The following is a 16,858-nucleotide window of genomic DNA, read 5'->3' as shown; positions in this document are numbered from 1 at the left end:
AAGAGAACTTAATCACACAAAGATTTGGAGACAAAATTACTCAATTCATTTAAAAGATTAACAAGTTTAATCAATCAGTTGAGTAGAGTCAATTTATTAGGGATTTTCAGTGCACAGAGAGAAGAAAGAAATAGAGAAAGGGGATATAATTTTGTACAGAATATTTCTTAGTATGTAAACAGAGCATGGTGATGAAAATATTTGTATAATAATAATAATTTAAAAAAACCTTGAGATGCTTATAATGTGTGAAATAAACTTCTCACAAATCGAGGGCTTGCTTAGTGACAATTTTAGAGGGGAGCCAATAATAAAAAATAGTAGAAGGAATAATCTACATCAAGTTGCTCTCGGTGTCTATGTCAGCTTTACAGGGCGGATATAATCCACTAGTATAACAGCATCGACACTTCTATAATACGCTCTCTAAACGCATTAATTCAGTCCATGTTTTATACGTTGCCAGGAAACAACAAGGGCAGGTGTTGTGCCGAAAACTGACTGCCCGCTAGATTCTGACTCCCCGCAACCTGATTGGCCCTCATCCCTAAAGCCCACCCATACAGTCACCACTAACCCTAACCTCATTGGTCCATACCCCTAAAGCCCATCCCTACACCCACCCCCAAACATAACGATACTGGGGAGTCAAAATCTGGCATTACACACGGTTTATTCGGAAGATATTCGGCACAAGCCTCAATGAGAGAGAACTCTCGCGCTCATTTAATACGCTTCAAAGGGAACTTCAAACATAAAAAGTCGTCCAAAACAGCAGAATATTTTTGTAAACTCAAAACTTTTACATTGCGGTGACAATCCTCCAATTTACGAGGAAACACTGGACTTGTAAAGCGCATATCAACGCGTTGGAGATGCAAAGAGCGCGTGAGCTCGACACATCCACGTCCGTGACAATTGCACCTGATCGTTGGTATCACCTCGAAAAACGCCGTATTATAAAGGTAAAATGGCATGTCTCTCTCTGTACTCAAAAAACATAAGTAGTGTTTGTGAACGCAGCGTCCGAATCAGTATATTTTTCCTGCAAATATCATATTGTGTTCACAAACGAGCATATGCAAGTTTTGTCTCGATCGCCTTTAAAACCATCACGATTTCGTCTAGTTAGTCTACACATATACCAGGAACTTAACATTTCCTTCGTTTCATCTGTTTATGTTGTTACAAATGAACAAAAGTCTATTGGGACTGAACTACAGGAGCTGTCCGTGGTGCTGAAACCTGTATCGGACTCAAGGCACTTGACAAAAGATGAACCACACTGTTCAGAATTTCTGCGTCTTTAAATTGAATGTATTTAGACAATGTTACTGTTTCAGTTGTTGTTTTTTCTCTTATATTTCAGACTGATTTAATGAACAAATTTCTGATAAGACTTCCATTTGACACTGTAAAGTCTTAACAATATAACATGCAAATGGTTTAGAGTTTTTAAAAATCACATTCCTTCAGATCTGATGGTCCACAAACCCTCTCCACTGATGAGAGATTTTGCATGTAGTAAAATGTGTAGTTTGCTAAGAGTATTCATTTGTCTGCCACGTTCAATCACTATGGAAACAAATGAGTGCTTCACAGTTATCTTTACTAGCATTCTGATGTTTTGTTGTATCACCCTAGAATAATCTAGACTAAAATAAAAAGTAGACTAAATATAGCTCTGAATGTACACTCTAACTGTTTTTTTTTAAAGAGCATAAACAGCAAACACCCAAAGGAACAAACAAGCATTCAATAAAGCTCATGTATGAAAGACCCTGTGAAAACTGTCAGGTCTGCTTCTGCTAGATATTAGGGCACAGGCACATGTGCTGATTTCCGTACAACAGTAGAAACAGCACTGTCTTTTTGGAATATGATCATGTGATAAACATCTGATTTCCATCCAGACTGCAGACACAAAACACTAGTCTTTGTCCAAAACCAAGTGTTATTTTCCTGCCTTTCCTGAGATTTCTCTTACAGCAAAAACAGTAATCCAGAGATTATATAAACTGTCGAACATTGCAGGCTGGATGATGAATTTCAACAAGCAGTGGCTTATGTTGCACGTATCATTGTAAAGTTCTGATGGGAATCTAAGTCATCATTACTAATGAAACTCTTCTTGATCATGATTAATCAGCACATGTGTCTGCAGTATGAGGGAGTTCTCTTGATCTGTGACATGACGTTGGCAGGATGGACGGCTCTTCCCTCCCAAATGCAGAAATTTCTTCTGGCCCATTACTCTGATAGAAAACTCACATCCCATAAACCACCAGACAACACTAAAGACCAGGAGACACTGGAAATTCACTAAGAGAAAGTGATTTCTTTAGTAGATGTTCAGCAGTTGTTTTCCTACATTGATTGTGTTTCAGCTAGCTGGTCTCTTCAGATGAACTCTTTTTTTTTCTTGTTTTCTCAAACATGTTTGAAAAAGAAAACATAATTACACCCTTATCAATTCATCAATAGCTCATTAGCCCATGGATGAAGCATCTATTGGGTCATCATGACTCTTTTAGCTCCTTCTGCAAAGATAAAAATATATTACAGCCTACTGAAAGTTATTTGATTTCTGTCACTGGTTTTATCAGAAGCCTGGCTGTTTTATCTCATTCCTTGCAGCTGTTTTGAGTTGAGATTTTGTTGAGATTCAAATTCAGTGGTTGTTTTTGTCTGATTGTGAATTTAATGCACAGCTGAAATGCTTGTATTAATTCTGACTGGCCTTTTCTCTTTATTTTAGGGCTCTGTTCTTCTGTGAATACGCTGTGATGCTCTTGACCCCAATGGGCAAAAAGTCTTCCAGAGAATGAAGCTCAGAGTCTTGGCTAGAACTTATTTATTTGTCCTGTCTTATTTGGCATCAATCTGGATGGTCTGAACAAGTACAAGAAGAGTATGGCCAAACCGTTCTACAGACTACAGCACTTCTTAAGGCAGGCTCAGTTGTTCCTTCTCTTCCTGGGCGTGGCTTATATCATGGCAGGAAGTGTGTTACTGCTTCAGCGATCCAGTATGGTAACATTTCAGAGAGAAACAGATACGATCGCACTCCCCTCCCTACTGGCACCACCTCAAACCCTGGAGGTACCTGGTGCAAGATGGTTCTACAGGAGGAATGGTGCCAGAGTAATTCAGGATGTGGAGAACCGACCTCTTGATCCATCAGGCAGCAGAATGGACCAGAGCCGCCTCGTATCTCGTAGCCTGGAGATCAGACATCTGAGACGCCATTGGTTCCACAGCAATGGAGCTGAACAGCAAAGCTCAGCTGAACGCAATCGATTACATAAGGAAGCCAGACATAAAGGTAAGGCTTGATCCTACCCTTGCATTTTTAATTTTTAAAGATGTGCCTATACATTTTATATTACTTTTCTGAATCATTTTCAACTAGGGACCTATATTGGGTGTTTCATAAACAACGAAACAGAGCATGCACTTGGTGGGACCATCCTTTACGACTTCCGTAAAATGACCAGCGCTTTGTGTCAGGACACCTGCTCAGAGAGGTAATGCTTAAAATGATCCAAAAAAGTACATAGAGTAAATGAAAGAAACTCTGTTCTTTCAGAAGAGGGCATTCAGTGTTCATGCACAGAGGTAGGTGGCAGATTACGAGTTGGCTGATTTGGCTGACGAGGAGTCCAGCCAAATATTAAGACTAAGAGTCAGAGTGAGAAAGATATGAATGCTACACACTTAATCCATCTACACACCATCTAATGAAGAGAAATATTCCACATTTCAAACAGAACAAATTATATACATGTTTAAAAAAATATATAAAAGTGCAATTTTATGCAGACTGGGGTTTTCAGAACTAGAGGGACTCTGTCCTTCTACACAGGTCATCTAAGAAATACCAACAGGAACTTTCAGGTGGATTGTATAAAAGTTCCAACATGAACAGAAAGATTCACATTCATCTTACTGTAGAAGCCACAGAGAAGACTGTAAAATGTATTAGTTTGGATTAGAGGTCTGCCTTCCCGTGGAACTACCGCAGGACCCATGTGACCCAATTAGATTTCTTGTTGGGAAGTTGAAGGCGAGAGCTGACGGTACTTCCATGAGATGCAGATGGGAGCAGGCAAGCAGAGAATAGCCTAAGAAATCCAATGTGGATAATAAAATAAATAAAATATTGACATTTTATTATTTAATAAATGCGATAAAAAACAAAAAAACAACGTAAAATAAATGTGCACACAGCACGTGCATCAAATTAGGCCTATCCAATATTTGGAGAGGGCAGGTAGTCAACTGGACTTTAGAAGAATGGCAGAGCAAAGGGTGGGTACACCGTGTCATCAAAGGATGTGTAACAGGGACTAGAAAATGTTCAGTTTAGTGTTAAGAAACCAACTTCAGGCAAGTCAAATGGGCATCATGTCACGTGTCATCTGATAATAGCAATAACAGAAAAATAAAAAGTTTGCTCTCTTTTTCTATGGATTTTGCTCTGTGTGGAAAACAAATGCAGGGTTGCGGGAATTGGAGCGGTCGAAAGAAAATCACTGGCAGAGAGCGGGTGAATATGGAGTAAAATTCAGAGGGAGCGTTCGGGTGTGGGATAGAAACTTGCGGGAGTGGATGCAAAAAACTTTTCTCTAGTTTGGATGTGTTGGTTGGGGTAGTGTGTCAAAATTAGTTATGGTTTCCAACATTCTAAGGCCACATGCACACCATTACATTTGCATTTTAAAAATGAATTGCTTTTTGTATGTTTACACCTGTCTTCCACACTGAAAAGTTGTTTTCCTCCACCAAAAAAGTGTTTTGAATACGTTCTCCATAACAGCATAGTGTAGAAAATCATGAAGTTATCTTTTTTTTTTTTTTTTTTTTTGGTACTAGAAGGTGTTTTGGAAAGTCTCAGTTTTTTGGTGAAGGAAAAAGGTGGAATGAGTGTCGTTCCAATGAGGATGAGAGGCGTAAATGTTGCAAAATCAATGCATTTGCAACTGAAAACATAAGTGTGGACGTGGACTTAGAGGTTGTTGGGGAATTGTGAAGGCCCAACACTAATGCTGCTAACTGTACACACACAAATTTAGAACAGAATAGAATAGAATGGAATGGAACAGAATAGTATGTGCTTGTTAATATCTCCACAGTGAAGCCCATTTCCTCTTTGCAGTGGGTTTCATTATGCTGGGCTGGAATATGGAGCGGAGTGCCATTGTGGTAATCGTGTTTGTGCCCGTCGGGCTCGGGGAGAGGACTGCAATCTGGAGTGCAGGGGGGAGAAGGGCTCCCCCTGCGGAGGTGTGGGCCGTCTGTCTGTCTACAGAGTTGAGGATCGGCTTCCAGGACAGAAGAGATGTAAGTCACATTCAAGCAGAAATATAACAAGCATGAGAACAGAATGCCTGCAGACCAAGATAATCACAGTTCTGCTTGAACAGGCCACACACAGATGTCCTTGGAATAGGACATGCCTCAATCATATGGCATTCTTAATATCTGTTGAGAGTAATGGATTAGAGAACTTTGTTTAGAAGTTGTCCATTGGATGCAGGCCAGAAGCTTGTGCCAAAAACCAGCCTGGATTCAGAAAGACAGAAAGACTGTGTCAGATTGTGGACTTCATGCCTTAATCAGACAAAGAACAAAGAACAAGGACACTAAATGTACGTGCAGTTCTACAAGTAATTCATGTTCTGCAGTCAATTCAGGATGGTCTTCGAAGAAACTTCATGAAACTTACTGTTCAATCAATATTATTTAGTTTTAAACATTGCCCACCAAAAATCTATTCCATTTTCCCAATGAAATCATGACTTGAATTACACATAGCTAACTGATATTGGCATTGTATTCATGCTATATTGACAGAGGAGAACTGGCTGTCCAGCTGAGCCTGGTTTCTCCCATTTTTTATTTTTTTGCTCCATTAAATAACATCTTATGGAGTTTTGGGTTCCTTGACACACTTGCTTTGTGTTTGCTCTCTGGGGACCTAAAGAAATCATCTAAAAGCATTATTTTTTATGACGTTTTTCAATTAAATTGCTCAGTGAGGACTTTAAGACAGTACGGCAGTACAGATGTTACAAAATCATTTTCTGCAAAGCTGTTTTGAAATGATGTGTATTGTGAAAAGTGCTATACCAGGGCTACTCAACTTTGCAAAGCTCAGGGGCCACAAATCTGAATCCCTCTAGCCTCTAGGGCCGCAGTTTTAATTTTTAAAATAATTCTATATATAATAATATATATATAATAATAATAATAATATACACTGATCAGCCACAACATTAAAACCACCTGCCTAATATTGTGTAAGTCCCCCTCGTGCCGCCAAAACAGTGACAACCCGCATCTCAGTATAGCATTAATAAATAAGGAGTGTAACAGTTAAATTTTCTCATGGTTTAATTTTTCAAAGAGCCGCATTCTGCCACATTCATTGCAATATAGTGAACAGAAATGATCAGTTCTGTTGTCACTGTCAAAGATATTGCCAACTATCTAATAAACACCATGAGTGTTAAACATCACACTCACCAGAGATACATTCAAAAACAAGAGAGAGAGATCCAATTGTAACTCCAAAACTGCTCCAGTGAGAAGTACTAAAGATTTTTTCACCCTCTTTGGCGTTTTGCGTTAAAGTAATGCAGATCACTAATAGGTATTTGCATTTAGGCATCTCAACATGGTTATTACAGGATAAACCATTAGTGTTTTCCTGTCATGACTGATATCATGACGAGCATATATCTCTGATGAGCTATTCAAACGGGTTTGACACCGATTCCTGCTGATTAGTGACTCTCAAGTGACATTGAGATCTCACATTTTTGTTTCACAGACTGCTCATGTGAGCACATACTGTTTCTGTGAATGCGCGTGCAGACTGACCGCCCTCTCATGTAACCTCAGCTATGCACAGAAATGTTTTATTTTTTATTACATTCTTTCATTCTTTTGCAGTTTACTTCCCTCTTTAAATGTGCTGTGATTCAGCAATACAGAGAAGTACAGAAAATACTCTGGAAAAGACAACCTGTCCAATGTTCTCTCTTCAATATTTCTCAGACAGAACGGTCCACTACCACGGCTGTTTCAAGAGGTCAAAGAGCTCTACCACTGAATTCCTGATTCAGACCTCTGTGACGACACATACGCCTCTACATTGTATAGAGACCTGCACAGATCAGGTTTAATTCACAAATGTTGTAAATATTAAAATCTACAGTACTGTGCAAAAGTCTTAGGCACATAAGGTGTTTCACAAAAGTATTTGTCTTAAGATGATTATTTAGAAAATATAAATGTTACTTTTACAAACATTACTTTTGCAAATAGAAAAGATTAGAATAGAAGAACAGGGAGCCCTGCAACAGATATCAAGGCCCCCACAAAGGCCCCCACTGAACATCGTGTCAGTCTGGTTTTACATGAAGAGACAGAAGTAATTGAGACAGCCTAAATAGGTAGAAGAACTGTGGTGAATTCTCCAAGACGCTTGGAACATCCTATCTGCCAACAACCAAGAAAAACTGTGTCCAGGAGTACCTAGGAGAATTGATGCTGTTTTAAAAGCAAAGGTGGTCACACCGAATATTGATTTAGCTTTTTATGTTTACTGGACTTTGTATGACATTAAGTGATAAATGAAAACTATTTATGACATATTTTTGAAGACATCCTCACTATGCAACATTTTTCACAAGTGCCTAAAACTTTTGCACAGTACTGTATTTATTTGGCAGATGCTATTCTCTAAAGCAACTTGCAGTGCATTCAAGGTAAACATTTTATAGATGCCTTGAGAACCCTGGGAACTGAACCCATGACCTTGGTGTTGCTAGCGCCATACTCTGCCAGTTTAGCTACAGGAACTTCCTTGATATCTGTAAATGTGTAGCAAATTTAAAGTGCATATTTATTTAGATGAAGTCTCGACAACTGTCTACTCTATAAGAACATCTTTTGGCTAACAAGACCTCATTACAAATGTTTGTTTTTAAATGCACCCTTTTCTGACCCCTTTTAAAATGTTTCTGACCTTATCAGGAGCTGCCGTTGGCTTTATTGACAGGGCGGGACTGTTTTTGCAGCCACGCCCCCTTTCTCTTCACAATGCAGATGAGTGAGCAGGAACACGTGTGTGGGAGGGGCAACCAAACAAATCGCACGTCCACTCATGACCTTGACTACTTTTGGGTCTACAGCACACCTGTGCTAGGTACTGTAAGATAGAGCATTTGCAACCTGCCACATAACTCACTCTTGTTGCTCTTCAAGAATTCAACTCAGCTTAAATCTGCTCTTTCAGATAAAAAATGCAAAGAACGGACATTTCTGCCCCAGAAATCTAGCACCCTTGTAGCCCTCTCTAGCTTTCCAGGGGCAGGAAACACCTGGTTACGTCATTTGATTGAGCTGGCCACTGGATTCTACACTGGCAGTTATTACTTTGACGGTTCTTTATACAACAAAGGTGAGATTCCACAAACACGTTTAAACCCTAGTTTTCTCACCACTTTTATCTGTGAGATTTACTGTGATCATGAATGAGAGAAAATACACATCAAAAGCACAATTTTTAGCTATTGCTCTGTTAGAAATTTGATTAACTTTTAGATTAAGGACAGAAAAAAACTGATCTCTCTCTTTCTCTCTCCCTCTCTTAGACAGAAATTAGAAAACATGCTGAGCAAATGGAGACTTTTGCTTTTTAAGTTTTTCTCATGAAAAAAAGTAAAAAAAAAAAACATGGTAATCTCAAATGTGTCTTCTGTAAACTTTCAGAAGAACTGTGATATGTTAGAAGTGGTCAACAGTGTGGCACAGATTTGCCAAGATAACACAAGCTGCCATCAAAAGTCAGAGCTTTCAATGTGAACTCAAACATTTCTCAACTTCTACAGTCAAATTATCTGAGCTATGCTACCCTCATTTTTATATATACTCTTACTGTACAGTTTAGAGAAACATACTGCACCAATTTTGGAGAAACATCTGAGACAAAGTTGATACTGAAATAAAACAATCAACAACTACATTTATGAAATATCCCAAGCTGTTAAAAACTTAACCTCAATTAAGGGGTGGAGCTTTAATGCACAGGTGTGTGTTTCTAACCTGCTGCAGGTTTTAAAGGAGAGAAGGATTACTGGCAGAGTGGGAGAGTCATCTGCGTCAAGACTCATGAGAGCGGCCAGCGAGAGATTGAAACGTTCGACTCTGCCATTCTGCTAATGCGAAACCCCTATCGCTCTCTGATGGCAGAGTTCAACCGCAAGTGTGCCGGACACCTGGGCTATGCGTCGGACATTCACTGGAAAAGCAAAGGTACCAATGATAGAAGCAGAATTTAATTCAGCCAGCATTCTTGTGTTCCATCTGGGCTGTTGTATTGATTGTTGGTCTGTGTGCACATCTTTACACGTTGCATCACGTCATGCTTTTCATAGTATCATACACCATTAGTTGTGTTTTTAAGACACTGTGTCAAAACCTCTGTTCTGTTCCATTCTGTTGCACTCTGTATAGCGTTTTTTGAATGCAAGAATGCAACATGTGTGTACAGCCCCTGAATGTGGTGATAAGCTAGATGGGATGCAACAGAGGTTTCGACACAGAGTTCTCAACATAGCGTCTTAAAAACACAACTCACATGGCACAAGATGCTAAAAAACAGTCTGACAGCAGTCAGTAAATCTCTTTACTTCAATAACTGTATAGCCCTAGAAATGTTTGTTTTTTTTATAATTTTTTTTTTATATATGTTTAAAGGGATAGTTCACCCAAAAATAAAATATTCTGTCATTGTGTCGTTTCAAATGTGTTTGTCTTTCTTTTCGTGTAACACAAAAGCAGGAATTTTAAGGATGTCTCACTGTCTTCAATATAATGACATATAAGAGTGACTCACTTTAAAGCTTACAAAGGGTTAATGTGACGTATGCGTCGTATTCTAAGACTTCTAAAGGCATACAAAAGGTTTTGGTGATAAACACGATGAAAATTACGTTATTTTACAGTAGAAATCTTGAGATCTGCCATAGCTCTCCTTTGTACATTCATGGGTGAAAAGTAAAAGCAAAAAGATTTTCACAGTAAAATAATTTATATTTTGGAATATGAAACACGAGCCACACTGATTACTTTTGAGACCTTTTTTCAGCTTTAAAGTGAATCACTATCAGCTGCCATTGTATTGAAATCCACAAACGGGACATCCTTTAAAATCCCTTTCAGTATTCTGCAAAAGAAAGACATGTGCGTTTGGAACAACATGAGGGTGAGTTAAAAAAAATTTGGTTCACCTTTAAGTGAACAGTGTACTTATAAGTTATTTCTCACATTTACATATGAGAGCAATTGTTTTAAGCATGTTAAAGATTCTATTGGGTTTAGTTTTAAGCACTGTACTGTTTCATTCACAGAATGGTCGGAGTTTGTGGATAGTTATTCCTCCTGGTGGGTGTCTCATGCTCTGGCCTGGCTGCGATTTGCCCATCGCCTGCTTGTGGTACATTTTGAGAATCTTCAAAAAGATCTTGTCCCTCAGTTAAAGACTATTACCGCTTTCCTGAACATCAGCATTCCAGAGGAAAGACTTGTATGTATGGAAAGCAACAGAGATGGGCATTTTAAACGCTCTGGATCTCATGGTCTATCCTTTGATCCCTTCACCCCTGAGATGAGAGCTAGTATAGATGAGCACATCCACACAGTAGATAAAGCCCTCAAAGACAGAAACCTCAGCGGCCTACCACAGGACTACATGCCCAGATGAGACTACATGATTCACAGATATTGCCCTTTACTGGAGGGGAGAAAAACAGAACCATGAAGTGCCTGGATGCCTTTGGAATGTTTTATTATGTCCACCGTTTGCAAGTGCTTTTGTTTGTGGTTTTGTTGTCAGCAGTCTTTTTTGCCCATGGAGCCCATGTCTAGTCTGTACGTAGTGTCATTAAAGTTATTAATTTGGATAATTTTAAGTAACAGTTTTAATAAATTATAATCTTAACCTTCAAGTTATTATAAAATACTGAGGCAGGCTTCATTTATTTTCTGTATTTATTTGTCAATAACAGTCTGTCACCTGTGTTTCTTTGGAATTTCAGTGTCAAGATCCAGGTGGGCACAGGTACATTCATTCTATAGCGATGCATCATTTCAGAGGGATGGTTCAGAGAAAATGTTCCTTCATAAGTAAAGATGAAACATTTTGTTCTTGCACAGCAAACAGCTTGTGTCCTTCACAACATTATATTACTATAATGAATCCAATACATAAATAGAGGCTACAACACTTTAAAGAGCCTCAGTTAGATGAAAGGCCCTTTGAAAAAGAAAAAAAAACTGCAACGACAAACTACAAAACAGCAGTTAAAATAAATAAAATTAAATAAAATAAATTAAAAAATAAATAAACAGTGTTTGGCTAGACAAATATGACTGCCCATCATGTAGCAGAGGCTGTGGTGTTTTGGAAACTCAAAGTTCCTTTTCACCATAAAAGGTACAATTGAGCAAAGCACTTAAGGCATAGAAAAACCAAAAATATTAAAAATTAATAATCTCATCATTTACTCACCCTGATGTTGTTCCAAACCCGTATATATTCCATCTATGTATTTTTAACCATAAGATTAGCAGATTAAAGGTGCTTGCATGTGTTAAAATGTTAAAGGGATAGTTTAAATGAAAAAAATAAAAAAACCTTTCATCATTTACTCACCCTCATGACATTCCATATGTATATGACTTTCTTTCTGCTGCAGAGCAGAATATCTCAGCTCTTTAGGTCCAAACAATGCAATTAATGGTGACCAGACCTTTTAAGTTCCAAATATCACTATAAATCTACACATTCACTTTCAGAATGTGAAAGTGAATGTGGAGATTTATAGTACAAAATGACTTAAATATTTATCTGTTTCTTACCCACACCTATAATATCACTTCTGAATACATTTTATTTAACCACTAGAGTCTTATAGATTACTTTTATGCTGCCTTTATGTGATTTTTGGAGCTTCAAAGGTCTGGTCACCATTCACTTGCACTGTAAGGACCGACAGAGCTGAAATATTTTTCTAAAAACCTTAATTTGTATTCTGCAGAAAAAAGAAAGTGATACACATCTGGGATGGCATGAGGGTGAGCAAATGATGAGAGGATTTTCACTTTTGGCTGAACTATCCCTTTAAAGTGATACAGCAGTTCACCCCAAATGGAAAAAAGATGCAAAGTAAATGATTGAGGCTAACATTCTGCCTAAAATCTCCTTTTGTGTGTCACAGAAGAAAGTAATTTGGGTTTGGGACTACACAAGGGTGAGTGAATATTGACAGGATTTTAACTATCCCTTACAATTCTCATTCTGAAAGGAGCTGTTGCATTAAAATATGTGCACATGTTTCTCTGCTCTCTCCTACAGGGTGCATGTATAAATCTAAGATACTGTCATAAATAAGTATGGCATATGGCTGCTCTGTTTGCTCTCTGTCAAACATATCCATGACACACTAACATGTCAAGCAGTCTGTCCATCTGTGAAATATTGGGTGACGGTAAGCCTGCTTGAACAATCCATCACCATGTGACACAGCTCAATGATTTCATAAAGGCCTGCTGTAATTTACCTCCTGCAGAGCACCAGTGCGGTTCAGGACAAGAGGAACAGATCTGTGGTGCTAGAGGAAGCATCTAATTATACATGTTTAAAACAAAAGAAGTGTGGAAACATGTGCAAAACTGTCAGGCTACCAATGATGGATTATTTATTTTGAATAGTTTACGGAGTAATATGACCATGAAACGTACAAACAGACATATGGCTAACAATGGCATTTATAGGCCTTTAAAATCATTACATTTTGTCGTAACATACTGTATGTCCAAAACATAGATTTTAGATTTTGACATAATTTTTTCTATAAAAAGGCATGGTATGTTTAAAGTATTCTCTTGTTTGCTACCAATATATTATCATGCATTAATGCAGTAGCTCACACTTTGTTCATAAACACAGTTTATCTTTACAAATCACTGCCCATCAATCTTTGTAGTCATACAGTAGTTGTAGTAGTGAGGTACACCTAGTTTAGCCAGCATGTCACTTTAACATATTGTAATTTTAAATATGTCAATATAATAAGCTATTTTTGTTGTAAAATACAAGTAGATTAAAAACATACTATTTGTTGTTTAACATTTCAATGTATTTTTTTAAATATAAATAATCTAATATTAATCGACTGCATTTAGCCTTTCATTTTAAAAGTGCACTTAATAATCATTAAATCTATAAAAGATCTGCTAAAAAAATGTTTTGTAATTTTGAGACATATGTATATATTCATGACCATTCACATTAGATGAAGAGTCCAGTCATATCAGTAACCTTATAAAAGCTGTTGCATTCTACATGGAGAGGGTCCCCTCATGGGGGCTACCATGTTAGACCCTGTTACAGGACACTTTCACTCTTGGATTAAATTATCATGGCTGACTGATTAGTGAATTTCTTCAATGGCATCTGTAACTGAAAATTATTGATTTTGAATTATGTTGCATCCACACCACTAGATGTCACTGTAAGTCCAAGATGACACAAACAAAAAGTTACTGAGGGCACCTTTAACTGATCCCCCTACTCATTCGCTAACCACCCAGACATGATAAACCTCTGAGGACTGTGATAAGAGCCTGAGAGATGTTGCTCCTGAAGTCACCTTGATCATGGACACTGGATGACATGAGTACATCTTCATTATTCCCTGTCATTATTCCCAGAGCTGATCCCCTGTCAGCTTGGCAACCTGCTCAATACCACAGATACCACCCTCTAAACAATATTGAATTTTATTTACTTTCAATGCCACAAATATGTTTGCCAAAAATATCTATATTAAGAGTCATTTAAATAGTGTTTTGTTCTACAAAACATCTGTGAGCTTCTCGTATAATAGAAAAATTTGTGTAAGAAACACATGTTTTCCTTACAGCGTAAAGGTGTCTCCAAATACTCCTTTTGTGTTCCACAGGAAAAATTACAGTATATAGGGTTAAAACGACATAAGGTTGAGTGAATAGACCTTATTCACGCTAGCGTGACAACGAGGCTGTGAGGGATAGACTTACAGTCTCTTCAAAGGCACGAACAAAATAAAGCTGTAAAAAGCTCCAAGATCAAATCTGATTTTCCACAACTCATGTTGTCTGGAGTTTTTTTGTATACTAAATGTTCTTGGACAGAAATTTTATCAATGTTTTGTCCAGGGTATGATCCAAAAACACTTTAAACTGCAGTACAACCCATTGAAGAGACTGTAAGGGTGTACTCACACTAGGCAATCTGTACCATGCCTGAGCATGTCTGCCCCCCCAAAGTCCAGTTCGTTTGACTAGTGTGATCACTCCGCTGAACCGTGCCTTGGCCCGCTTGAAGAGGTGGGCTCTGGCATGGTTCAGTTGGCTCAGGCACGGTACGCATCTAGTGTGACATGACGTCAATGAATCGACTGGGCAAAAGAATTATCCATAACTGGATACAACACAAAAGAACACACAAGAACTACGAGATATTTGGTAAAATTCGTGACTATCTTCGTGCTCGTGGATACCAAAGAACCACTGAGCAATGATGTGACAAGCTGAAAAAACTGCGGGTTTAATATCTGAAGGTACAGAATGCAGCTCGTCGGACGAAAAGGATAAATTCCAGTGGTACGATGCTGTCGACAATTAGGCATGTGAGAGGGCCATGTGTCACCATGCCCCAAACGACTCAAAATAAGCCACAAAGTAAATAATGTTACAGTGATAGACTCCACTGTGCTCTGCAAGAGTGATTTTCTTCCTGTTTTCTTCAAAACAAAAAGTCGCATCGTAATGACGTAAGCGTGCTCAAGCCCGGAACGGTAAGTGCAATGTGAGTGCAGGCCAACGAGGGAGTGGGGACAATCGTACTTGGGCACGGTACAAGGCAACCGGGCCTAGTGTGAGTACACCCTAAGCCTATCCCTCACAGCCTCGTTGTCATACCCATTAAAAATCAAAGATGGCACTAGCGTGAATAAGGTCTGTAAGGACAGAATTTTCAAATTGGGTGCACTACTCCTTTAGCAAAAGATGCAACGTTCCAAAAAGTATGAACTTGTGCACTGTGTATGTGTACAACCACGAGTTTTCAAAACAGCAACAGGCTGTGTGCTAGGTCTGCAAATCCTGAGAGCTGCCATGTGTTTTCCTCATTCGAGCGAGAACAGATCAGATATTACTAGAAGAAAACCTAGTGGCTTCTGAGACAATACATCAGATGAGCCGTAAGATCTGTCCTATCCATATTAATAAATACAAATTAATTTATTTCCAAATAAATAACAGAGGTCTGAAGCATGGTGTGTCTTAGCAAAATTGCAGTAGTATTTACATAATAATAAGCATGGGTATAGAACAAGAGATTTTTAATGAATTTTTTTATCTTATTACTATTGTTTTTAAAAAAAACACATACACCATAATTTGTGAAATGGACATGTATAATACTTAAAACTGTGTGGCTATTACTTTTCTAAGCCATAAGACTTACAACTTTCACTCTGATGGACGATAAAACTGGGTAAAAAACAATATAAAACATTACTTATATAGAAGAATGGACCCAAGCCAAATCTAGTTACCAGGATATCATAGAGACGTGGGGGAGGTGGGCTCTTAAAGGAATATTCTGGGTTCAATACAGGTTAAGCTCAATCAACAGCATTTGTAACATAATGTTGTTTACCACAAAAATTAATTTGGACTAAAAAAGCAAAAATCTGGGTTACAGTGAGGCACTTACAATGGAAGAGAATGGGGCCATTCTGTAAACACTCACTGTTTCAAAAGAATGGCCAAAAGACAGTTTGCATGTTAACATGATTTTAGTGTGATACAATCGCTTACTAACCTTCTCTATATCCAGTTTTACAAATTAATTCACATGATGTAACATTGTAAAACCTGAGATGACCGTAAAAACGACATTTAAACAACATTACAGCTCAAATAATACACGAGTTTTAACAGAAGAATTAATGAAAGTGATTTAATAAAATTATGAGCTTCACCTTTCTGCCTTTAAACCCTCCAAAAATTGGCCCCATTCCCTTCCATTGAATAGTGCCTCACTATTTTCTTTCTTTCTTTTGTTTTTTAAAGAATACGAATCAAAATAATTTTTTGTGGTAATGAACATTATGCCACAAATGCTGTTGACTGACCTTATAACTTGCATTGAACCTGTAAGAATAGTCCTGTAAGACTTTGGCCAGTAAATGACCAGCACCAAAAACAACAACCCACAAAACCCTAGAAAACCACCAGGCAACCAATCAAACAATAATCAAACAAATATCAAACAATAATTTCATTCACAGAAAGACAGATGCAGCTCATATAATTGTTTTTTAATCCATTAAGTTCAAACTCATTTCAGAGCAAACACAACAGCTAAACAGTCATTATTGACCTTCAGTATGTAACTTTTCACTGCCACTATTATTGAGTGTGTGTGTGTGTTTCTGTGTGTGTGTGTGTGTGTGTGTGTGAGAGAGAGAGAGAGAGAGAGAGAGAGAGAGAAAGTGCATTATTTATATTGCTTGAGTCACCCTGACAGTAGTAATTTTACAACAAGAGAGGAACCATCAATATCGTTTCTTTTTATCATGTCCCCTGTAGAACGTTATTGATGTCTGGAATATTGGCAGAAGAAACGCTGTACTGGAATTGACTGTTATGGTTCTCTATGGCCTGAAGGTTATTAAGCTGATAGGTTTCCCTTGAGCTCTCCGCTAAAATACTGTTTATGTGACTTGTTTCCAGA

The 16,858-nt window shown here is 38.0% G+C and overlaps 1 protein-coding gene across 1 annotated transcript; it reads left to right on the top strand.

The window, feature by feature from the left end:
• The first annotated feature begins 684 nt into the window (after positions 1–684).
• On the top strand, positions 685–11,345 carry LOC127433125 (WSC domain-containing protein 1-like). The gene is made up of 9 exons (XM_051684795.1): positions 685–965; positions 2,759–3,325; positions 3,413–3,527; positions 5,159–5,343; positions 7,063–7,184; positions 8,044–8,215; positions 8,306–8,470; positions 9,124–9,324; positions 10,422–11,345. Exons 2-9 carry the CDS (start codon positions 2,914–2,916, stop codon positions 10,772–10,774), a joined length of 1,725 nt encoding a protein of 574 aa, XP_051540755.1. The 5' UTR covers positions 685–965; positions 2,759–2,913; the 3' UTR covers positions 10,775–11,345.
• The last annotated feature ends 5,513 nt before the right edge of the window (positions 11,346–16,858 follow it).

This window comes from Myxocyprinus asiaticus, chromosome 42 (assembly GCF_019703515.2).
Source record: "Myxocyprinus asiaticus isolate MX2 ecotype Aquarium Trade chromosome 42, UBuf_Myxa_2, whole genome shotgun sequence".
NCBI classification, from domain to species: domain Eukaryota; kingdom Metazoa; phylum Chordata; class Actinopteri; order Cypriniformes; family Catostomidae; genus Myxocyprinus; species Myxocyprinus asiaticus.
This window is presented reverse-complemented; position numbering and strand designations above follow the sequence as displayed.

Coding starts and splice junctions, on each gene's coding strand:
- LOC127433125 (XM_051684795.1), top strand. CDS start 2,914: ATGGCCAAACCGTTCTACAGACTACAGCACTTCTTAAGGCAGGCTCAG. Junction 3,326..3,412: donor TAAGGAAGCCAGACATAAAG/GTAAGGCTTGAT, acceptor ATTTTCAACTAG/GGACCTATATTGGGTGTTTC. Junction 3,528..5,158: donor CAGGACACCTGCTCAGAGAG/GTAATGCTTAAA, acceptor TCCTCTTTGCAG/TGGGTTTCATTATGCTGGGC.